This window comes from Manacus vitellinus, unplaced genomic scaffold (genome assembly GCF_001715985.3).
Source record: "Manacus vitellinus isolate BGI_N305 unplaced genomic scaffold, ASM171598v3 scaffold_35_pilon, whole genome shotgun sequence".
Lineage (NCBI taxonomy): Eukaryota > Metazoa > Chordata > Aves > Passeriformes > Pipridae > Manacus > Manacus vitellinus.
Genome location: NW_021940498.1, coordinates 2,850,084 through 2,875,864, shown reverse-complemented (window position 1 = coordinate 2,875,864; position 25,781 = coordinate 2,850,084). Strand labels below are relative to the sequence as shown.

Genomic DNA, 25,781 nt, shown 5'->3' with positions numbered 1-25,781 from the left:
ACTACTCGGGGAGTCATCTGCTCCTGAAGAGAGGGAAAGAGAAGTGGCAAAATGCTGGAGCACTCGCCTGTCTGGTCACAGCTGCACTGCAGGAGAAGTAAATGCTGGAGCTGCTGCATTGGAAGAGACTTTACTGCAAAGCTGAGGGGGAAGGAGGGAGGATCAACAGCCAAAAGTGCTGTCCCATAGTGCTGCCGAGCTAAGCTTTAGCCAGCTGACCCTGTTTCCTTAAGGGAGTGCCCATTAATTTGCCCCTTCTCAAACAGCAACAGGGCAACCTGTACCTTCTCCTCCTAAAAGAAACCTAAAATGTCACAGCAGTTACTTTCAGTTTGGAGAACCCTGCGTCTGGTCAGTCTCGTAAAAACTTGTGTGTTTGTGCTTTATTACACTTGTGTGTTTCCTGTAGGTTATTTTTTTTATCTACCACAACACATTGACAATCTGCTGCGTGCATAATGTGGGTGGGGTGGATTAATAAAGGAAGAAGGGGATGGGCCTTTAATTTGCAAGTTCTGAGGGATTGTTATGAAGGACAAGGATGGAGGAAACAGACTTCTTGCATAATACAGAGGTGCTGTGAGGGCCTTTTGAAGATGTGATTGTTTGTAATTGTCTTGGTCTGTTTTTAGAGCCAGTTGGAAAAGATCTTGCAAACTGTGTGCTTAAATTTGCCCCATTAATTTTTTTTTTTCTTGACTGTAATCCCTCAGGTAATCTCTGTGTGTGTGTGAGCAACAATGCAGAATGTGAACTAGTCTCCCCTGTAAGAATCTCTTAACCTCCCCTTCCAAAGTGTAATGATTAAAAACTTGGCCCACAAACCTGCTTCTGATTCAGACACCACCTGTCCAAGTATTACAGAAAGGTCAAAACAGATTTTCAGCCACAGAGGAACAAAAAGCAATAAAAAAATGACACAAAGAAAGGTTTGTTCAGAACATATCTTTTGTAACTTAAGTTTAATCTTGATTATTTAGAGAATAAGAGTGATGCTAATCAGGTTAGGCATGGCAGGCAGGCAGTAGAAAGAGCAGCCAGACAGCTGAGGAAAAGAAATCCCTCTAACCTTCCTCTAAAGCTTCACTTAAGATTAACCCATCCATATTGGATGCACTAATACATAAGGGAAAAGGGAATGTCTGGCAGAAATAGCAACAGAAGGGCAGTAGATTACTTATCTGAGAGTTGAGAGGCTTGATTTCTAGTCTCAGTTGTGACAGTGTCTTTACTCTGAGTGTTATTTAATATTCCCATGCCTTTTTTTCACCTTTTAATCTATAAAATGAGAGTACTATCTGTCTAAATATGTAAGCAAGTGGTGATCACAATTTGTAAATGACTGCCTGTATAATTAAGTCCATGGAAGCAAGATGGTGTGGCAGAGGTGTTTTCTGTCTTCTTGGGGTCATGCTTTGCTCTTTCACATCTTAAAAGCACGTACACAATAGATTCAAAACCTGGACTAATGGTTACCTATTGCTGGGCATGTAATGTAACAGCAGTAGCTTATGAAGCACAGAGTTGAAGGCTCATTCATCTTCCTAATTTGGCCAGTGTGAAATGCCCTCTGAGAGGTGTCTGGCTGATCAGGCAAAACCAGGCTTAAGCACAGACCTAAAGTTAGATGTGCTGAACTGGAGATAGCATTCTTGGTAAAGCATTTCAAAAAGGCTGGAAAAGCTTAAAGCAAGGATGAAACTCTGTGGAGGAAAACTTTAAAAATACAGATGTAGTCCAAATGGGGGGTGGAATTCCTAGTTCACAGGGAACCAGTCTGTTGTTTTCAGGTCTTAGCAAAGGCATAAGAATTTGGTGGTGGGATATCATACAGCTACCAGTTCAGTCTTTGTAACAATATTTAGTTGTGGAGATTGTTCTGTAGAAAAAAAACCAACCAAACAAAAACCAGCCCCTTAGAATACAGTCTCTGAAAATATAACATCTAACTAGTATTGATAGGGTAGTTTGGGTTTATAAAAAGAATAAAGAATGGATAGTTTTTAGCATAAATACAAAATGTCTTACATATTTCCCGAGAATTACTTTTAATTGTGAATGTCATATCTTAATAACTGTGTTCACTCATCTCTGAATATAGAATTGTATCATAGACTTGAGTTGAAATGGACCTTAAAGATCATCTATTCCAATCCCCCTGCCATGGGCAGGGACACCTTTCACTAGACCAGGTTGCCCCGAGCCCCACCCAACCTTGGACACTTCCAGCGATGGGGCTCAATGCCTTCATTCCCCAGCCTCTGTTGATACTGGGGGGTTGCCCCAACCCAGGTGCAGCACCTTACACTTGGTCTTGTTAAACCCCACGAGGTTCCCATGGGCCCACTTCTCCAGCTTGTCCAGGTCCCTCTGGATATCATCCTGTCCTTCAGGTGTGGCAGCAGCGCCACTCAGCTTGGTGTCATCTGCAAATTTACTGAGAGTGCACTTGGTCCCTCCATCTGTATCATTAATGAAGAGATTAACTAACACTGGTGTGGACCCCTCAGGGACACCACTCGTCACTGATGTCCGTGGGGATCTGAGCTGTTGACCTCTGGATGTGTCTGTCCAACCACTTTCTCATCCATCTAACAGCCCACCTATTGAATCCATCTCTCCCCAGTTTGAGGGGAAGGATGTTGTAGTGGACCATGTCAAAGGCTTTGCAGAAGCCCAGGTAAATGACATCTGTAGCCTTTCCCTTGTCCACTGATGCAGTCAGTCCATCACAGAAGGCCACTGGGTTGGCCAGGCAGGACTTGCCCTTGGTGAAGCTGTGCTGGCTGAATCACCTCCTGTCCTCCATGTACCTTAACACGGTTTCTGGGAGGATCTGCTCCATCTTCCCAGGCCCAGAGGTGAGGCTGGTGGGTTGGTAGTTCCCAGGGCCCTCCTTTCTACCCTTTTTAAAGCTGGATGCAGTGTTTCCCTTTTTCCAGTCACTTGGGACTTCACCTGACTCTTCAAATATCATAAGCATGTGCCTTGGCAACTCCGTCAGCCAATTCTCTCAGGACTCTGGGTTGCATCTGATTGAGTCCCATGGACTTATGTACATTCAGGTTCCTCAGGTGGCCATGAACCTGATCTTTATTTACAGTGGGAGGGATTTTGCTCCCCCAGTTCCCATCCTACTGTCCCTTGACTTGAGAAGTGTGGGAAGAGAGGTTGCCATTGAAGCTTGAAGAAAAAAGTTCTCCTCATCCATTGTTTTTCAGCATTGTTTATCAGGGGGATATACCTTTGACCTCTCTTTTCTGGTTGACATACCTGTAAAAACCCTTCTTGTTGTCCTTTGTGTCTCTTGCCAGGTTCAGTTCCAGCTTAGCCTTTGCCTTCCTCACCTCACCACAACTGGACTTCATCTCTTTATTCTTCCCAGGTGTCCTATCCTTGTTTCCACTGCCTCTGCATTTCCTTCTTTCCCTTCAATCTGACCAGCAGGTCCTTACTCAGCCTTCCAGCTCTGATTCTTGCTCTGATTCCTTGCTCCAGGGGATTGCTGGCTCTTGTGCTCTAGGGAAGACTTCCTTAAAGACATGCCAACTCTGATCCACTCCCTTGTCCTGGAGGGCAGTCCCCAGGGGATCCTATTGACTGTCTCACTGAAGAGCTGGAAGGTAGCTTTCCTTAAGTTCAGGGGCCTAATGTTACTCCTTGTGTGATCCATATCTCTCAGGACAGCAGATTCCACCAGTGTGTGATCACTGGTGGACAGCGTGGGTTTGCATTGCAACGTGTACAAATATGTGAATATGTGTGGCATAATTACATTAGTCTCACATGTTTGTGTTTATTGTTTGGGTTTTTTTTGAACAGGGAGTGTAGATTTGTGTGTGGGCCTACGAACTTTACTGTTTTATTTTTCTCTGCAGAGAATTTGTGGGGAAAATACTGTGCAGTGTTCCAAAACTTGTGATTAGTGGTTGACACAATGATGAGAAGGGGGAAAGCCATAAAAATTGTTTGAGTGGAAAGTGATAAGTTGCATCACGTGAGCCAAATGAACAGTAGCCAGCCAGGCTGTTCCTCAGTCTCAAGGACTGAATGTGTCACCAGCTCCTGTGTCTGTGGTGTTTAGGCTGTAGAAGGTAATCTTGACTCTTTGGGGAAAAAAAAAACCAAACAAAACCAACTTTATCCTAAACAATCCAAGAGGCTTGTGTTCAGCAAAGCAAGATTTTGTGCTGTAAACTTCATTCATCCAGCATGAGTCATTTGGTTTCTGTCAGAGATCCATTTGAAGCTGGGCCCTGGCTAAGGGTAGAAGAGGTTCACAAAAAGTCTCCTCAGAGGTGAAGTGAGCTGCAGTGCTCCCTGCTTGCTTGTTCCTGCCTCTGGGGTGTCATTCATTGCCCCTTCATTTGTGTTGCACTGTAAACTGGATCACAGGCTGCATTTTTCCTGATGGAAACTTCTGCTTCTCCCTTGATTTTATCCAAAACCGTGACCCTACTGAGAGCCCTTCTTGGCTGAGTTAAGGATGCAAAGAGATAACTGAGGTTGAGGAGGAAGGAGTGGAAATTTCTAAAACTGGTTCTGCTGACAAAGTCAGCATGTTGAGGAAGTACACCCTAAAGCAAAAGGTTAAGGAATGTGGAAACACTAGAATATAAACCATGAAAGGGTGTGGGGAATTGCTTCCAGGTTTAGGGTTATTTTATGTTGGAAAATAAAGTTTTGATACTTTTTTTTTTTTCCCCCCTACTTGTTGGTTTTAAGATGCTTATCTGCTGAATTGCATTCTTCCAGTTTTGGTATGTATGCTATGGAATTTCATAGCAATTTGTCCAAGCCTGGCTAGTGAGAAGAAAGTAATACAGCCATGTATTTAAAATATAAACAAGAAGTAGGAAAACAAAAAAAAGTTTTTGGGGAAAAAACCATGATGTACAGGGAAGAATATGAGCAAAACAAAGTGATGAAAGAATGGGACACTAGTAATCTGTGCTGGTAATACTTAACAAGAACAAGGGTCTCATTTGTGGTCTGCAGACCAGTTTCATAAAGAATGATATCATGAAGTCAGGAAGAATGTCTGGTGGAGATCTACATCATTTTTCTGCTCTTAAATACAGGGAATTCCTGTTCATGTCAAGTGTATCAGCATCAGGAAAAGCTATGCAGATCTGAGAAGGGTGGCTTGTTTTTTTTGGTTTTGTGGTTGGGTTTTTTGAGTGAGTGGAGGAGAGGTAGTTGATTTTTTAATTTTTATTTTTTCAAGCCAACAAAACAAAAACTAGGAGGGAGAATATAGGTTATGTACAGAGAAACGCTTTTATTATTAGTGTGCCAGATTGCCCAGAGTGATTGTGACATCTCCTTCATGAAACACATTAACAGCAGAAGAAATTAATAGGTTAGAATATTAATTCATCTACTCTGTCTTCAAGGGGAAGCAAAGAACAGCCAAGACTTTCTGTCTGATGGTCTCCCTGAAAAAGCATCTTTGTGTTTATGAATGCATTATGAAAGATTACCTAAGGTGGTGTGAAAGTACATGGTTTTCAACTTGAAGAGGATCTATGAAAGGGAGGAAGAAGCTTTTCTTTAGATTTATCTGAAAAGATGTGAAATATCTTGAAAAACGTAATTGCGTGAGAGTTCTGTTCTCATTTTTGTTCAGGGAATCCTGTCTCTGAGCAGCTGAGAAGGAAACTAATATTTAGTCATACTGGCTTTTGTATGTTTTGTGTGTATCAATGTATATTGAATGCAGATGCCTAGTCCACAATAGGAAGAAAAACCTTTCTTTTTGGAAGTCTCACTGAGATACACTTACCTGTGGTTTACAGTCAGTAGCAGTAGGAGTACCAATGCTTCTAAATTTGTTCTCCAGATCCTGGCAGAATTTCACCAAAATGCAAATAGTTGGGGTTTATTTTTATTTAAGCATCTTTCAGAAATAAGGGCTCATGCATTTGTCAGTAGCAATTAATAAATTCCTGAGATTGATGGAGAAATGTTTTTGAAGTGATTACATATTAATTGGCATACTCTGTCACATGATATATGTTGGTACAAAGTTAATTTTCTTCATGTTATGACAATGCAGGAACTGATATGTGTCGTTAACGTAATCTAGTGTTTTCCTTGATACATTTTTGCTTCTAAATTGCATGTAGCTTAAAGGCTTTGATTCAAATGTTCTCTGCTGGATTGTGTTTAAGGATTGTTTTAAGAATTGGGATTGATGTGGGAGATGGTTCCCTTCATTCCAAAGATGGGCTCTGAGGAAAATGTTGACCAAGATGAACTGGCAATAAGGACATATGTGACTTTGGATTTCTGACTTTTTAAATGGAACAGTAGGTGTTTCCTTGGTAATAACAACATACCTCTTGTCCCCTTTCTAACATTTCTTCTGCATTTGCTGGCGAAGCCCCATTAGGCATGTTCAGTTAAATGTGGTGGCTGTGATTTGTGATGATTCCATCTGCCATGGGTACATTCCACTTGCTCACAGTCCTCAGAATGGGGTGGACCTTCCAGCTGCCAGGTGTGCCAGATAGTCCTGTGGCAATGAATCCTGCTGTAGTAGATGATTGATCAACTCCAGTATCATTTTTCCTGCAGAAAATAATACAAAATAACATACAAACAAAACAGAAAATAAATTTTGTTCCCTTTTCAGGTGGAAGAGTCAAAATGCTGTGTGCCATTTCTGAATACTTGAGTTTGAAGACCTCTGTATGAGGTGAAATGGGCATTTTGGTTCTATCTTCAGATTTTTGGGGCATGGCTTTTTGAGTTACAGTATGTGCAGAGTATGTGCTGCAGTTTGGAAAATATGTTCTTCTGTCCCTTTAACACTCTTTAGTGTTTAAATGGAACGATACTGCGTTGGCTCTTGGTCGGACATGAATAATGCAAGTACTCAGTGTTGCAAAATATTTTTGTTTTTCAGTTCTGAAAACAAAGGGAGTGAAGCCATAAATTTAAAGAGCAACCAAAAGGAAAGCACAACTCTGCCTGCACTTTTGAAGGTATGATTTTTATTGACTCATATTTATTTGAGGTAAAACCTGCCACCTCTGCTTTTGACTACTTGTTAGAGTTCCGATGTTGGATGTATTCCTGCACTGTGAGTTAGCACCTGACTTTCCATATTCCATATTTCCATCTTCTGAGTTAGGGTCCATTATGCCAGGGTTCTAATATACGTGCAGGAGACAGAAAAACTGCTTGTGCTTCAGGTTTTTAAAATAAAATTCACGTATTTACTTACATGAAAGAGCTGGGACTTCGGTGCTGATTCCATATGCAGTTAGCCAGCAAAGAAGAAAGCTGGTGTTTTTTATCAAACTACGCTTTCAGGCATTCCTCTAAAGCACCATTTCTATATAATTTATGAATATCTAACCAGCAAGTCCTTACTTGCCTGAAGGTCTGCTGGAATTTGTGTGTACGTCGTCTGTTCTTCGCCGGTTACCCGTGTTAATCATGCTTGTCTTGTCCTGTAAGCATTGTACTGCAGAAAAAGGACATGCTCCACTGTGACCAGGGCTTCCTCCTGTGTCACCTGACACAGCTAGAAAGTTGTGTTTAGGTTTAGTCAAATACCATGGCTAATGATGTACAGGACAGGTGCTGGTGAGAACAGCTGCCTTCACTGCTGTTGCGTCCTGCCCACACAGAGCCATTTGAGGGATCCATTCATTAAGCAGTTTTGCTTGATTTTTTTTTTTGTTCCTTTTCTAAGTTGTTTTAGTTTAACCCAGATAACATGGTGACTGCTTCTCCAGAAGGGGCCAGATTTATTTGGGGATGCAGTAGGATTCTTACCACACTGGATCTAAGATTTCTATCCTGTGTTGCATTTATTGAGCACTGATGGTGTAAGGAGAAGGAAGTGGCCTACAGTCCCTGTGTTCCTGCATCCTCAGTGTCTTTGTTTGGGCTTCCCTAAAGGTGAAGAGACATTGCAGTTGCCTTTACAAAGACCCCCACAGGGTCATTAGATCGAGAATGATTTCATGTTGGCTGTGGTTTGTCTACATCAAGGCGAGAAACAATGTGGGGACGTTTGTTCAGAAGCCCCGTGGATTCAAGCCAGCTCTGTCAGTCCAGAGCTCCTGGCAGTGCCACTGAATTCCCATAAATCACAGATTATTGGGTTTGTGCCTTGAAGTGATAGGATTACGATAAACCAGAGGAGATTCTACTATAATAGAAGAAAAATTTTGGCGTTTCAAAAAAAATCCCATTTTTCTGTGCTGGATCAGTGCAAAATTCTAAAACAGATTTTCCTTTTGAGGAAGGTTTGGACTGAGGAAGGGGAAACATTTAGCATGCATGCACAGGACTTCTATACCAGAAATTGCTTAAAAGGAAGTATGAACAGGGCTAGGTCTTCAGGAACAAGCAGGATGCGTAGGAGGAGCAAAGCGGGCATAGCAGGTTTAAGTTACCTAAGAGTGTTTCTTTCTTGCCAGAAACTAAATCTTTTTTTTTTTTTTTTTTAAATTTAAAAAGTCCCAAATTCAGAATTTTTCCTGCTGAATCGAAATTCCTTGCAGTAAATTTTGTACTCAGAGCTTCTGCTTTTGTAATATTGTACAAAAAGTTGGTGCCAATATTACTGCTCTAAAGTTTTGTTCCAGGTATCTGATCTCTTCTCTTTGTCTTGCCATAGCTTTTTTATTTAATTTTATTGTCTTTGGTCCATGTTTTAAAGTCTTAAATGTTACACTGTACATTACATTCTCTCTGAAATAATACCTGGTGTTTGTATAAGCTTTAGGAAGAAGGTGTGGTTTTCATATTACTAGAATGTGCTGACTATTGAGCTGTACTAAGAGCTTCCTGTCTAACTTAGTTCCCTCTTTCTTGAGCCGATCAAAAGCCTTGTGATACACTTGAACAGCTTCATATGCATAGTAATGAGTACTTTTTGAACTATAATTTGTGTGCACTGAAATTACATCTAGATAGTAAAAACTTAGAGAAGGTGGAGAAAGTATTTATTTTCTATCCCTCCACCCCCCATTTTTTAAAGAAAATATTTTTCTGGTTTTTCCTCCCCCTTCTCTCTCCAACACACACTTGCATTTTGGTAACACCACATGGTCTATTGCCTGACATTGGCCAAAATAAGCTGTCTTCTGCAAAGATCACAAGAATGCAGTTGGAGAGAACTGGGACTGCCTTATTTGTGGTCTTGGCAGTGCTGAGATGATCTTAAAGGTCGTTTCCAACCTAAATGACTCTGTGATTCTATGAAAGGTATAATCTCTGGTATGAAAAGACATTCCAGTTTTTTTTTTATTGAATCATCAAGGTTACTATGGGCTAAAAGAAAAATAGTGGGAATTATGGGAAGTGTACTTTGTGAAGAATGTCTAAATCCATATGCCTGCCTGGATGGGCTTTGGGCAGGTTTCCACACGTGCCCACGTTTCTGAACAGTTCTTCTGCCCAGTCCTTTCAGGTGGATGGTGACTAAAAGTGAAACCATGTTGTGCCTGTGTTAACTGTCACCAAGTTAATGAGCCATCACGTTTCTGATGGACTTTGTGTATATGCAGTGATTTTGTATATTCATTGGTCTCAGCTGGAGGCCAGGGGCAAAACAGTGGGGGAACTGTGAGTCTCTGATTTAGGAGCAAAGGTTGAACATCTGAATTATAACTGACTGGGTGAGTGGAGCTGGGAAATGTGCTGAGCTATGGCAGGTAGCTCATTGACTCTTCTGAGCACTTTAGACACCAGTTCTGTACTTTACCCCTGTTATTTTTTCCCTACAATTAAATATTTACCTCATAGAGGGAGGAAAAGATATTTTAATACTTTTTGAAAATGCGAATTCTGATTTCTCTGTGCCAAGGAGACTTTAACAGTCATCACTTGAGCACTTTCAAGAAAATATTACTGAAATATATTTGCCAAGTCTGTTAATTCATTGCACCCCCTCCCACTATTTATTTACAGATTTTGTTTTGCTTCTGTTTCTTTGAATAAGAGCGGTAAATAAACAGTGTCCTTTCTGAGTAAAGGCTCCATTTGAGGGATGGGATTGTTGAACAGATGGCTGTGTGGATGTAAACTGTTCTTGAACTTCATGTTTAGTGTACCAAGTATCTGCCTTACATTGTGTCCAGTACATATTAGTGTATCATTAACCTCACTTTTAGTGCTACAGGGACTTTGTTTTCAAAGGGAATATTGCAACAGTGCTTCCTGTAAAAGTGTGCTTTTGCTTTCACATGCTTTTGGTAATGCCCTTAAAAGAGAGATTTCCAGCTGGGATGTAAGTATTACTTGGATTGTGTGGAGCAGCTGTTAAATAAACTAGCACAGATACTGTAGTGAGCTACGTGCTGGAGAATGTCAAGATGATACAGTTCTGAAGAAATCACCCAAAACTCTTCTTGGATGTGCTTGTTCCACAAGTCTGACCTGTTTCCTATTTGTACTAAATATAGCACATTCTCCCATAACTGATTAGGAAGGAATTTCTAAGCATCTCAGCATGGGAACCACTATGTTAACTCTGTCAGGCAAACCCAAAAGTTTGAAAAAAGGAAGTACAAATATGAGGTACCAAATGTATCATTTAGTATTTCAGTTGCATTAAATATGATGTACCAAATGTATCATTGTGGTATTTCAGTAGCATTAAATAATCTGTAATTTGGCCCACAGGCTCCAGCCTGGGTGCTTGTCACCTGAATTAACCACAGACAGTCTCAACCTTCTTAGAAAACTCAGGGGCAGAAAGTACAGCAAAGATTATCTAGTCTGCTCCTCTGGCCCAAGGTGAGATCTCTGTATCTCTGTCATACCTGATAGAAGTTTGTCTGACTTGTTCTCAAAGACCTCCAGGGACAGAGATCTCTTAAGATCTCTGCAGCCTCACCAGACAACTGTTCTACCAATTTCATAAAGCTTATAATTAAAAAGTCTTTCTCTTAACGTGCCATCTAGAGCTTCTGTGCTACAAATTAAATTGTCCCCTGCCAAGTACTGCTGTGTACTGTGAACATGGAGAAGAGATTATTGTGTAGCCCTGCTTTCTCACATGAATTTCAGTTCAAGGTAACATAAATGGCTGTATTTAAACAGTAGACATGGTATTAAATTTTGATGGCAAGGACTGCAATTATGTGATAAGATGGAGCCAGGATCTTTTTGGAGTTGCAGCACATAGGACAAGAGGCAACGGGTGCAAGTTGGAACATGGGAAATTCCAGTCACCTGTGAGAATTTTTTTCTTTCTTGCTTTGTTTGCTTTTTGTTTTGTTTGTTTGTTTGTTTGTTTTGATATCAGAACAGGTTGCCCAAGTAAGTTGCAAAATCTTTATTCTTGGAACTACACAAAGCACAGCTGGATGAAGCCCTGCTCTAACTGGAGCTGCTTTGAGCAGGAGCATAGACTGCATGACCTCCTCAGCCACATTCCTTTCAGCCTAATTTGTGCTGTAATTCTCTGCAACATAATTTTTCATCCAGTGTGTGCATTCACAGAAGTTTTTTTGAAAATCCCATTAACTTGCTGAATATAGGTGGCTGTTCTTACTGAATGTCCCTCTTTCTAACCATAATTTTAAGTTTTATTTTTATTTTAATCAAAATTAAACCTAGTGTCTTAGTTAATGATGTGCTTTTCTATATAGCATGGGGTTTTTTTATATTGTCATGGTTTTATTTTACATTGACTTCATTTCATATGTATGTTATCTAAGTAATGTCTGCTCAGCCTGTGTGTGAATTCCTGCTGAATACCTGTCTTAGACCTAGTAATTAGAAATCAGAGAGAGGGATTCTTTGTCTTTTGAGAGTCAAGGGAGATGGATTCCTACTGCCAACTATGAATTTTTGAAAAACCTGAGTCACTTTTAAAAACTGTTGCAGTTGCTGCCCATAGCAACAAATGAAAGACAAAACAGAAATGGGTTTGGAATTTGTATAAACAAGATTTCTCTTGTGGAACCTGAAAATGGGTCTTTTTCTCTTCAGCAACGATGTAGAATTTTGTTGAAATGGAATTTTATAGGTTAGTGCCCTGGTTTCCCAGGACACATTGTTAAATTGATGGTGTTAAGAGATGTATGCGTTGTGGAATGTATTTCAGGATCATCCTCTCTAAAGTCCTGGTGAATTCCATTGTCATACTGAAGATTTTTGGAAAGGATGATCCTGAAACGTTGCTTCCCTCTCTGCTACTTTAGTTCTTCAGAGGAGGGATCTTGAGCAGGGAACTTTGTTTCAGGATGGGTGAAGAAAAAAAAAAAAAAAGCCAGAGCTTTTAAACCTTGCTTTTTTTGGCTCAGAAACCCAGCAAGGAGACAGATGAGAAGCAGAAGTGTGATGCCAGATGCTACAGCCTGCCAATAGAATATGAGTACAGGTGGAAATCCCACTCTGTCATCCCATTCCCAGTGTGTTGTCTGCTTTTGCACATCTTCTGCATCAAAAAGGTGAATTTCACCTTTATTTGAAATTTTTTTTTCAAACTTGGAGGAATTGTCAAGTAAAAGAGAATAAAAATTATTTCATGTGTGTGAAAATATTTTCACTAAAAGGCAATGGATGTGTAGTACTGAAAGACTTTAGAGAAAAGAACAGTAATAAGACAGACAATTAAATTCTTTTCTCTTTGGCTCCATACTAGACCTTGAAGTAATAAGTGGTGGCTGCATACTGAGAAGTGAGTACCGATTTTTAATCTTTAATCAGAGCTTTACAATAATTCCAGGAGAAAATTCAGAAGGGAGAATTTTTGAATTAACTCTGCAAATGGTGTGAAGAGAATTTTTTTAATTATTAAGTTGATTTTGTCATTCTAGAGACTTTCACCAAGTTTACAATTCCCTGTAAAGGTGACCTAGCAGAAACTTTATTTCAAGCTGTACCTCCATGTCTATCTGTACTGTCTCCTTTGAAGTGTTCACCCTTGCACCTTGTCTGTTGTTCTTTTGTTATGAAAGGTGACTCTGGATACTTCCTCAGGTTTTAGGAGAACACTAGAGTTTCAGAGAATGTTTGTTTTATCTTTTCTTTCTTCATCTGACAAATTAAATATACATTAATGACTCCTTGGTTTTTCAAGAATTTAAATGGCTAAACAAATTTTTAAAGTCCCAGTGCTGAACTTCCAACACAGGCAGTTGTCTTTCCAAATGTTAAAGAGTCATTGACTTTAAATAGGTTTATTTTTTAAAATGCAAACCTGATACAGTTTAACTAAAAGTCCCTTCCTGTTGTTTAACTTTTAGTCCTGATTATGAAGATGCCGTGATTTCATTAGTTCTCTAGTTACTCTTGTCTTCCGGGGTTGTCATGACCTGATTTTTTTTCATGTCAAAACAAGCAGAGAAAAAGGAGGATGTGGAACGAAAACAGCATTAAAAAGCCAAAATATTCAGAGATTAATTGGTTATTTGTAGAGATACTGAGCTCACCTTAAACTCCCCCCAAGCCTGTCTTTGTTAATCTGTGGTGCTTTTTGATTTCTCTGATTAGTTAAAAGCTAGTTAAGACTAATCAGTTTTTTACAATGATGGCCCTCCCTTGCGTTATCTCCCTCGCCACTTTTAATTACTGGGTTAAGTAGGAAAACCTCACTTAGACTATGTGTTTTTTAAATCCATTTGTCTCATGAACACAAGTAACACTGGACTTTTAGGGGGTTTCTGCTGGTCATGTATTTCATTGTCTGATAGTACTTTTACTTGAATTTTTCTTAGTGCTATGCTGGTTTCCTTAGACGAGCCTTGTTCATAATCTCTGTCTCACTATATCTAGTACTGTTTCATTAGGTTTCCAGATGTATAGCCTCCTGTTGGTTGAGAGTGATTTTCCTCACAGTATTTGAAAAAACAAAAGCTTATTTCACACGTGGATTTAATGCACCTCAGTGTGTCCCACTCACTGCAAACAGGTGAGAGATTACACCAGAGATGCTTTAGCCTCACTGAGAAAGAAAATCAGCTGGAATACATGCACATACTCACTGTGGGGATGAACTAGCCTGCCAGCTATTTCACTGTGGATTTTGCTTAGCATTCAAAATGTACTATATCACTGTTCAAATTGAATTAGATGCTCATAATTGTTGAATGAAATGCAGCTGCCTTAGTTGTGTTGAAAGGTCAAAGCTAAGGCTGGGAACACGATTAATTTTCCAGAACTAGAGGTAGCAATGCCTAAATGTGCTCCTTTGTGCATCCAACACTTTAATCTGAAACTCTTAAATGATTTCTACAAAGCTAGCAAACAGAAATCCAGGAATAGTGCTGTAATTGTTTCTCAGATGAGTAAATCGGGATACTGGGGTTTAACGGCTTGTTGAGAGTCCCTGGGGTGAATCAGTGACAGTCCTAAAATTCTGGTGGCAGGTCATCTTCTCTCACAGCTGCAGGTGGTATGAGGTGGTTGCAGTGCTCGAGTGTATCCATGCCACATGCAGATTGTTCTCCATCAGCAGCTCCCAGTGCAGAAGGACGGGCGGTCTGGGAGAGGTCTCCACGCGTCTGTCTGCAGTTTCTGCTTTGTAATGAGCATTCATTCATGGGCAGGGAGTTCTGAAATGTCTGGCAGTCGTGGCTGGAAGCTAATTCTTTGTTCACGGAGATCTGTGTTTTAATGCTGTTAATGTTTTCGTTTCGTTCACTTGTTAGGGCAATAAAAGAGATTTCATTCTTGGCAGACGGACGTAACCCTCGCTGAATGAGAACCTCTGGCAATCTAAACTTTAGCCACCCAACTACTGAGAGACGGTTGCTGTTCCCAGCTGGTGTGAGGCAAACCAGGGAAGAAGGCAATCCCTGCACAGGGTGCTGTTGTGGCACTGTCTGTGTTCCGGGGGGTTGTTCGTACTGGGAGCCAACCCTGTGCCTGACTGTGTAGGTGCAGTTAGGCTGCAGGCAGGAGCAGATTACAGCCTGGAGAACATAGCTAGTCTACCACTGAATAAATTAGCTGAGATAAGAATCGTGCCTGAGCCATGACATCGTGGGCTTGTCTCCTGGGTCCCGGCTGCCAGGCTGCTCTGCCGCGGCTGCTCCGGCCAAGTGAGACCGCACAGTGGGCACAGCTCCAGTTATCACTGCAGCCTCCTCAGTCACCTGATCCAAGTCATAATCCTGTCTCACACTCTGCCAGGCTTCCCCTCCACACCAGCCTCGTTGCATGTGAGGGCACGAGTCCATAGGATAATTCAGGTTGAAGGGACCCTGGGATGTCATCTAGTCCAACCTTCCGCTTAAAGCAGGTTCGGTGATGAGGTCAGGCCAGGTTACCCAGGGCTCGTTCAGTGAAACTTGGAGTAACGAGTTGCTAAAGGAATAAGAGCTAATTAAAGCTTCATGAAGCATGTCACAGGCAGGAAAGCTCACAGAGAGTGGGAAAGGGGAGGCAAGGGGAAATCTGTTCACAGTTTGTTACAAAAGGAGCAGAAAGACAACACTACAGCTGGAAACCTTTTTTTGCTTGCATCAGGGAGGATCTGAAAGGAGATCTGACAGGTAGGTTTCCATCCAGAAACTGTTGTTTGCTATTCAAACTGCTTGGACACTGTAAGGGGATTTTTTAATTTTTTTTTTAAACTGGTGACATGAAGTGTAGCTGTCACTGGTATTCCTTCAGTGTGGTGAATAACACACTGCTCAGGCCTAATTGTGACACGGAATCAACTGTGCTTTGTTGAGGTCAACTAAAGGCCAGGACTGTTGAAAACTGGTGGGATATACCAGGGAAAGGATTACTTTATATGTATCCTATGCCCTTGCCTTTTTTTTTCCTGTTTGCTGGGGACTTCTGTCAGAGACAGGCTCAGAGAGAGGTGAAAGTTACTGTGATAGTGGCTCATGGAATTACCATCTTACTGCTGTTCTCACCAGGCACTTGTGCCTGAAGGCTCCTGCTGTGTTAAAGGCTTACTGGCTCTACAGTAAGTAAGATCATGTGCTTTTGTCTCAGTGATTTGAATATGGCATCATCTTAAAATATGAACTTCAAAATCTGCAGCAGGAGCAGTACTGCTTGTGTAATGCCTAAACAGTGGCTCAGACTCTGAATTGGGATTTTGTGTGCAAATGATAAAACACCAATAGCTCTTACTGTCTGTTATGGCAAAGTGGAGCAGGAGGGAAAATATATGGAGAGTAAGATTGATTATATTGAAGAGAAGAAAGCAGGATTTACATAGTTTCTGTGTTAGGATTTAATATCCACATATATCTTCAAATAAGCACAATGTAAATGTTCTCTGGGGCTTTTTCCTATGCAAGACGCTATTTATGGTTAAAGGTATGGAAGGACCCTTTCATATTAAAACTTCCTGTTCTTTTGATTTACCAAAAGTTAAGTAAAGAAAGGAAGATTAAAGAGGAAGGGAAGTCTAAATAGATTTCTGTTTCTGGAAGCAGAGACTACAAAACAGCTTTTCAAGCAGGGCATAAATTATGCTTACAAATAAGCAGCACAGTCTTTACAAGTCTTGTGTCTCAGAGCTGCTCAGAGAAGAATTTCGCTTCTAGAGATTTAGTTATATTTGAAGTCTCAGTTCCTAATAGGAAAAAAACCCCAAGCTACTAGTTCCTGAATACAGATGGTTTTAAAAAAATGGGCAAAAACCCAACGAGCAAAACAACAACAAACAAAAAACCTCCCATAATACAAAACTGTTCACAAGTTTTCAATGTAATAATTTCTTTTTTAATTAATGCTGCATTTAGTTAACTTCATAGATATTGTAATGCTTAATATAAATGTTTATAGCTTATAAGGGTTATATGTGCAGAGAAAAGAATAAGATTTGTGTGCATTTTCTGTTCTGAGATAGTCTTTTAAATCAGACAAATACGTGTGACTGATACTAATCACAGAACAGAGGAGAAACACCCCCCCTCACTTAAAGTTGAATCAAAAACTGGTATTGAAGAATGCTGAGGTGTGTCAGAGAAAGAAGTAACTGTGACAGTAGAACTTAGAAGTTGACGTGGTGAATCATTCATTTATTATCAAATTTTGGAAATAATTTTTTTTCTTGCTTCTGTTTTGTATTTCCTTACTCAAAGTACTCAGATCCTGTGAGATAAAATTAATTGTCAAGAGATTCACTCCGGGCTTGCATGTTACTTGATAGTTTGTCTAGTATTGAAAACAGCAGCCGGAAGTGTGGTGCATCTGTGAGCTGGACTGTCGTCACCTTCACTCAGAAGATGGAATTTGTCACAGGTGGACGAAAAAAGACTAGAGTTTGACTTAGCCCACTTTTGAAGGTTTCCTTAGAAGTCTGATGGGGTTGTTTAAGTGTCTTTTCTGTATGAAGAAAATAGAGATTGTGTGGATTTCTCAAGGACAGATTAGTGCCATTCAGTTTCTATCCTCACATAAACCATTTTCAGCACACACATCTATCCGAACACTTAATATTAAGCAATTGTACTTAAAAGGTGAAAAAGGATTGCTTGCAGCTTAAAGATCACTGCTCCAGTATCACTAAGTGTAACTTGAAAGTGTTTAAGAAATTGCTGTTCCCTGAGGAATAAACTGTGTTCATTAAAATACCTTTTTCATCAATAATGTGATCCTAGAAGGACTATTAACAAGTAAACCTACCTGCTTATTTTAGGTTACTAGAAACAAATATATCTTCAAGTTGAAATGGGATTAGTGACCTAATGAAAATAGTAGCTTTCTGGATAGATTGGGTGGGTAGGTGTTACCCAATTTAAAACAATTACTCTTATCCAAATGCGTTGTTGACACAGCTAAAATTTGCATAGGACTTTTTGTTCTTGTTCTCCTTTCCCACTCCTGTTGAGCAGGATAGATTTCATCCAAGAAAAGCTGGAGTAACTTTATTCTGTTTTAATAAACTGGGTTGCATCAGGAATTGAAATTACAAGGATTGTACTGTAAAGATAAACTAGGTAGCAATAGTATATGGCAACCACTGTGAAGGGTGAGATGGGGGGCAGGTGCTTCCCAGAAAATTTTAGTCCAGGGAAGAAGCATTTGCAGATTGTGAAGCTGAAAATGTGCTTACATTAAAATGTGTTTGTGAAGCCTTACGGTGAAGTTGCATCATCTTTTTGGGCAGATGGTCTTGGCAGAAGTAACAGGAGCTTGGACAGCGGTCCTTGGGTCTCTGAGAGGAGCTGACACCAAGGAAATTCAAGGGCATAAAGTGGGGAGGAAAAGAGCTTGCCTTGCCTCTGGGCTGAGATGTTCAGCTGAGCTGAGAGAGGAAAGGAACATGTGGCTGGTGTGAGGTGAAGCTCTGCCTTGGTGCTGATTCATTTCAGTTCGAGGGCAGAGCTGACAGGGAGTTCAGAAGGTCGGTGCAGGGCTGGTACTGTGTAGGACCTTGACTGTATGGAGAGCTGGGAGTTTGGGCATGGTGGACTATGGGGCTGTGGGAGACGACAAATCCATCTGGAATTGGAGCTGTGCCTTTGAAGGAAGGCTGGCCAAAGGGGGCATTTTAGGGTTGCTAAGGGTAGGATTAATCTCTGGGATGTGAGTTGAGTTTGCTTTATCCAGATTCTGTTCTTGATTCTCCTGGGGTTTTTAGGAAGTGCAGAGTATTGAGGGCTGTGATGTGTGTTCTGCTCTGGTGTTCTTGCCTAGGTTTGCAGGCTGAAAACTACTCGTCTCACAAGCACAAATAGGTTTGTTTGTGAAGCTGTGCTTTTTGAGGGCTTTAGTCTGAAGTGTGGAATATTGTTCCTTGGTTCTTCCCCGTGTTTCTTCTGCCAGTTGAAGCAATTGTTGCCATCTGTCCTTCTGGATTTATTTCTACAGCAGCTGCTTTGGGAATCTTTGAACCTGTGTAGTCCTGTGGCTTTTTGTAGAATAGGGATCTTTTTACTACAGCAAGAGAAGAGAGCAAGCACTGGGCTTTAATCTTAAAAGGAACCTTTAAACAACAGAGCTCCTGCAAGGAATACAATGCCTAGGTGCAAATTAAAATTAAGGAATTTGAGAATGAAAGGAAACATCTTCTTTATGTGCTCTTTGTATTCATCATAGGTTTGTCAAAATGAAGAGAAGAACCATTCCACAGAAGAACTTCGCAAGTCTGAAATCCAGGAGGAACTGAAAAAAGCTAATAGCCTTCCTAGTTTGACTCCTGGAACCAAAACAGCAGAGAAAGACAAGCAACCCCGAGAAGGTTTTTTTCATTTCCTTGGAAGCTTATTTAATATTGCAACAAAATCTTCTTTGGTGGAATCTAAATCCTCTACCTTCCAAGATGAACCCAACAGATGTGAAAAGGATTTCCGGAACACAAATACTTTTCCAAAGGACGTGCAGCCAAAGCATCCGAAAATTGAGGAGCCTCTCTGTTCTACAGCCAGGATAAAAGAAGATTCTGTAAATAAAGGGGATGCCACCTTAAACAATATTGGGAAAGATATCTCACAGAATCTGCAAGGAGGCTGGAAACAAGCTGCAGATACACAGAAGTAAGTTTTATAATTTATAATTATAATATAATTATATTATTATTATGTTTGTGTGTGCACACAGAACTACATTGTCGAAGTTCCACTGACTGTATGACAAATGTCTGTCATTTCTAAAGATGGTTGGAGTGTCTGTGGCTTGACTTCGTGCAAAACTCTAGTAGCAACTATCCTAAGTAGACTTGGTGATTTTTGCTTTTGTGGTTTTTTTCCCCCTTGTTCTTTGGGATTTTCTGGTGATATAAAGAGGGTTATGTAATTCACTCAATTAGCCCAAATATGGAGCATTCTTAACAGTCCTGTAATATTTCAAAATAAGCTTTAAAAAAACCCAACAATTGGTGCCAAGGGCACCGTTGTGTTTGAGAGCAGCAATGTGCAAACATTGACTGTGGTCTGCGCTGTAAATTACGAAATCTCTTCTGTCATAAAAATAGGCATTTGTTTTCCAAAGACACTTTGTAGCTGTTATGTTGAAAATTAGACTACATGTGGGGCAGCACAGCATAGGCTTGGAGTTAGTTATGAACGTACACCCATGGTGCCTGTCCAATTTTTGGTAGGTTGTTCGTGGGCAGTGGATCTGTAAGTTACGTTTACTCAGATTTTCAATATGACCCAGAGCATTTATTTAAAATTTAAGCCCAAAATAACAATTAGGGGTAACCAATAAGTCTGTCACAGTGCCCCTGCTTGTATTGCAGGATGGGAGGATGTACTGAGAGGAAACACCTTTTTTTCTTTGAAGTTTTTAAACTAATTTGAGTTGTGCTCAGTATATTTATTGGTGGCATGTGAAGTGTTTGTTTCATCTCCACATAGGAGGTCAGAGATACCTGAAATAGCTGCTTATTGAATTCCACTTCCATACTGGGGACATCTCCAGCACTCTGTCCTTACCTACTCAGCAGAATAATTTGAGGCATTTGTCATTCACCTTCATAATATAAATGTAATGGCTGATCAGGATACAAATAGGGGATACAGCACCTATTTAGGTGAAATTAAAACTGCATTTCCCCCAGCACCGTACAGTGCTGTTTGTGATTACTGACAACAGTGGTTGTGTTCTCACGAGCACTCTGGTTTGGTCTGTGACGTGGTCGGCTGGGTTTTATTACAGACTCTTATCGTAGTCACGCATCCGACTGTGCTTTTTCCAAACCACACGTTGCAGCTCAGCCACCACCACTGCTTTGATCAATACAGAAGCAAATTTCTCCTCCCCTCAGCTGTTATCTGCAGAGGCCCAGCAGCATTGTGTTATTTGGTCTAGTTCTCAAAAACCTGTTGGACAGGCCGTGTTGCTGCATCAGTCTCTTGCTGCTGTTTGCCCAGTTTACAGCATCTTTGTTTGCTTCTCATGAACTCTTCAGGGTAATGTAGAGTAATAAATTTGGCATCAATAAAAGTTTACAGAGTTTGGAAGGTGTGGGTATGAACTCACTGAGGTGAGCTCTCTGCTCTGCGCAAGCCTTTTTGGGTCATTTTTGTTTTCTTGAAGTCGAAGTTGTAGTTGGGCATTTTCAACTGACCATGTTGTGACATTGTCCTGTATTGTTAGGTATATCTGCCTAATCCATCTAGATTCTTCTCAGTATAGTTTATCTGTCTCATGGCCAAGCAAGCATAGAAAAATGTATGTTGCTAGTTTGGAGGCAAGAGTAAGCTGGCCTATGTATAGAATGAAGTTTTTCTGTGGAAAATGACTTTTTTAAAGTCGGAAAAAATTATATTTTTTCATGGAAGCTGTTGCAAGTTACAGCAAACATGAAACCAGTCTTTTTTCAAAAGTACAGCGTACATTCTGCCCTTTTTGATTCAGGGTACTAACAAGTTTGACAATCTCTGTGTAACTTTTGTTATGTTTTTCTCTGCCTGACCACACAATGTGAACTGTTTTTCTGAAGCAAATGGTGAACAGAAATTGAAATGACAATGCAAAAGTATAGGTTTGCACTCATTACCTTTTTAAAATGCTTGAATCAAGGATACCTCTTTCATTTCTTTTATGGGTTTGCTCTCTTTTAGTTTATAAAAGTTAAAGGCATGCAGAGCAGTTTTTTCTTTTCAGTACTAGCTGGCTTCTTTACTAAATATTAACTGACTGGTATTCATTTAACAAAGTTAAACTGTAAAAGTGCTCCTGATTGCTGCTGGTCTGGGAGAGAGTCTTGTAGGAAGTACCAAGTAGTTGGAAGTGGGTACTGAAAGCACATGACTAATGATGAGGAGAAGGGGGAAAATGTAGCACAAAGGAACAGGAAAGTGTGGATACCATGAAGGGAAAGGATGGTGTGAACCTAATTGCTTGAAAATTGAGTCCTAAAAGACATATGAGACATGCTAGTGAGCCATATAAAGTCAGAGGCGCTATTGATTCCGTTGATTGTTATGTTAAACTGCAATTTTAGTATTTACTGTAGAAGCAGAATGAAGCAGAGGGCTTTACAAATCCTTAAGACCACTGCATTATTAGTCTTACAACAGTTTCCTTGGCCATGAGGAACATGTAAATGAATTTGTTAATTCTAAGCTGCTGTGAAATATTACATCAGAGATTATCTGTGGTTAGCAAGGAGGTTGCAATAAGTGAAAGAGGGATGTTGTTAGGTTGCATAATCCCCACTGGGTTGTTAAAAAAAAAATCCCAAACCAAACAACCTTTCAGATCTAAAATACCCACCAAATAGTCTCAGATGCCTCTATTCAGACAATCTTATTAACCTCTTATCCTTAAAACGGTATTTTACAAAATACAGGGAAATCAGACTGCTCTGACCTGTCAACTGAGGTTAATTTTAGCCTCACTGGGAGGCCTGGCACTTGGTAAAGATTCAAGTTTCCAGACCTTGAGCCAAGGAAAGGGGAATTCATGAGCTCAGTCTGTGGAGTACATGTTTGTGAGGGACAAAATGTGTAGGTCACGTTAGTCCTCCGTCACTCTGGCTGGTTGGCTCAGAGGTAATTTGTACCTTAAAGGCTTCTGCTGCTTTAATCTCCACAGTGGCAAGTGGTAAAGGAGCAGCACAGAGGACAAAACCATGATAAATTTGGCAAAGTCTCTAAACAACAATTGCTGTGGACAGTAACATCATAGTTGCAGCACTGAAGGTGGGTGAGGAGAGTTGGGTTGGCTAAGTCTCCACTTACTGCATCCCTTAGTCTTATATTTCTTTAACATTTCCTTGCCTTGAAGAAGCGAACTGAAGCAAGCAGTAGCCTTGCAGTGCTCTGTAAAAGGTTAATGACGGAGGGGTAAGGCAGGTAAAAGATAAAATACAGTTTTAAAGTAATGCTTATTTGGCTTTCAGTGGAAAGAAAAATGCAAAGGAAGGTATTTGCTACTAAGTGGAGAAAAATCTCTTACTTAGGTAAGATGGCAACTTCTGTGCAGAATAGTCCCCTGTGGCAGACTGGCAAGGGTAAAAGTAAAAAGTTCATGTTTAGTCTTAGCCTTTACACTCCTTAATGATGTTAAAGCCGTACCTTTGACTGATGAAATAGCCCTGAATATAAAACTGTGGAACAGTGGGGATGCACTTCACTTAATCTCTTATTGCTGAAAGTTTACATGAGAGAGAATGAGATTTCATAAAGTAGGTGACAAATATAAAACACGGATCTGCCCCTGTTATCTTTCTTTCCTATAATGTAAAATTCTTTCACTAACACATCACTAATGAGCAACAATTTGGCTTCAAAATTGAGACTGTTTCTCTAAGGCTCCTGAGAATGGACTTTCTCCAGTACCTCCCTGTGAACCCCACAACTGCAAGGATTTTCTAAGTGTAGGTAGAAGAGGGGAGGAGGTCATTTCTACAGCAAGTGCTCAACCATCCTGTTTTTGCCAGGAGCCAGGTACTAGTAATAGTTTAGTGAGATCATTGCAAGCAGTTTAATTCAGAAGGGAGGTAGCCTTGAGAAACAAATTTCAATCTGTTGACAGTTTTCCTATGCTATACATTACTGACCTTTGTGAGAGGATAGGGGGGTTTTATTATTTTGAAGTCTAGTAAATCTGTTGCTACATATCTAATTGACGTATATTAGTATTAGCAATTAGTATTTCCCACCTTGGTACTGTCAAAATATCCTGCCCTTTTATTTTCCTCTGTTAGGAACACACCTGATAAAATCATTGGTGTTTACATAGTTCTGGTCAACAGGTCTGTTCCAGAGCTTGTCATTCTCCTTTGTGTTACTGGTCAGATGCAGGCTCGTGGTGATAAAGAAACACAGCCCTTAATTTGTCTGATGGATTGTGTATTGTGGGTTTGACTCCCTCAGTAGCAGCAATGTTCATCTTTCCCTATAGATGCCTTTGGCAGAAAATCAAGAGCAAATGAGTGGAAATTAAATCACTTAATTCCAAGCAAGGTCATTCCTGAGGAACAGTGGGGAAGCTGCTACTCCTGCATTTGTTGAAGTCAAATCCCTCTTGTGGTCAGAGCTGTGTCCTCTGTAATTGCCTACTCAGAACCTATTTTACATATGAGACCTGAACTTGTAAAACCATAAATGTCCATCCATCTTTGGAAGAGTCTGTTGGGTGACAACAGTAAGAGGAAAAAAAGAACACTCTGTTGATTACTTCCGTTATAGTAATACCTGCAAAAAGGTCCCCATTGTGAAGACAAATATATGTGGTTATCTAGAGACAGGAGAGACAGGTGCTTCCCCTTGTGGTAAGAGGTTGCCTTGGTGGTGCCTCTGGGGAACCTCAGGACAGCTGTGAGTCCTGGTGCCTACAAGCACTACTGTTTGTAGTAATTAACTAGATCAGTTAATTTTGGTCTTAATTCCCTGATTCAGTGTGTACACAGACACTGGAAGCAGCACAAGGAGGAGTGGGAGGCAGAGGTACACCCACCTTGGGGTGGGGAAATAGGGATGGAGGAGAGGGAGGCAGTAATTCATCTTTTGGTGGTTTTCTGGCTTCTGCCTTCAGAAATTGGCCATGGAAATACAGTGTTGTTGAGTTGCTGGTGCTCAGATGAAGTGGGAGTCACTGCAGAGAGTGACCTGCTTCTGCTTGAGAGGGGTATAAACTCTGTGGGTAGCTCCACCCTTCTAGGACAGCCAAATACAGCCCAAAATTGATTTAGAAGGCTCTCCTGAGGAAAGGGTCAGGGTTATCCTGCCCCTAATTCCATGGAGGAAAGCCTCCATCAGTGATTGCAGGGGTTTACCCCAATGCCCATGGAAGGATTTAGTGTTAGGTCTCTAAATCAGAGGGTTTCATTATTCAAAAATCTTTTCTTTCAGACACATCTCTATGCACACCTTGATTTGAACAAACTACTCTTTAACAGTACTCACAGCCTTTCAGATTTTGATGAGAGCCCAAACCTGTGTGAATCAACAGAGACCTTGTCAAGGCAGGTGCTGTGCTGAGACTTAGTGCCCCATTCCAGCAGTGGGGTGGTGAATTCCAGGGCTGTGCTGTAGGAGAAATGCAGGCCCAGAAGCATTTCTCTGCCTGCCAGAGAGGGTTACCTGCCCAGGGCTGGGATGTGGCCCAAAGGAAAGGTTCTAGTTGGTGCCAGAGCAAAGTTTTTTGCGTTTCTGAAGAATGAAACTCCGTATTTTAAGAGTAATTCATAGCAGATGCGTGATGCAAAGTCGAACTAAATTAATTAGGCTTAAAATTAATTCACTGGATTGTTTTTTTTCCACTGAACTTTTTCTTTTGTAGAATTGTTCAACTATGCAATGGATTCAATTGAGAGACTGTTTCTTAGAAACTGCATTTTACAGTGGGATTTTAAAGTTACAGAGCTACCTGCAGTGTAACTGTTCAGGACTTCTGGGCCTTTACTCATCAGTAGGAGCCTAATCCTCACACCTTCCTCTTTACTGTTGATAATCAAGAAGTACTACCCTAAAGGGCAAGGGGAAGGAAATCATTCCTTCCAAGGTCACAGAGACTGTGTTTGCTTTTATTAAAATTGTCATTGGCTCTTAATTGTCCTTCTGGAACATTAGCTTTGAAATTTCCTGCAGAATCAACTGTGTGCAAATCACTTTGTTCAACCAAACTTTTGACCTTTTCAAATACACATTGTGAAGTCCCAGGACGCTGAGTATTTCAGACTGCAGATTTAAGACATGAAGATATCCCTTCTGACAAAAAAAAAGGTGTTTTCTTTCATCTAAGTTGCATATAGCAACTGTTCAGTTAGCCCACAGTGTCTTGGTTTTCAGTATGTCTTTAATTTTTCCTATTTATGAATGTCTTACATGAGAGTAGAAACCAGCTGGCTGGCTAAGTTGGATTCCACTAGAAGATTTTTCAAAGTGACTTTAAGACAGGTGTTTCCAGACAAAGTACCTTAACATAATTTTAAAAAAAGTTGT

The 25,781-nt window shown here is 40.5% G+C and overlaps 1 protein-coding gene across 1 annotated transcript in view; it reads left to right on the top strand.

The window, feature by feature from the left end:
- Positions 1-2,654: 2,654 nt before the first annotated feature.
- CRYBG3 (crystallin beta-gamma domain containing 3) overlaps positions 2,655-25,781 on the top strand; it is a 73,676-nt gene continuing 50,549 nt past the window's right edge. The window contains exons 1-3 of the mRNA XM_018077036.1: positions 2,655-2,680; positions 6,911-6,989; positions 18,985-19,421. Of these exons, the coding sequence (XP_017932525.1) occupies positions 2,655-2,680; positions 6,911-6,989; positions 18,985-19,421 (542 nt within the window). The remainder of the gene's footprint in view (positions 2,681-6,910; positions 6,990-18,984; positions 19,422-25,781) is intronic.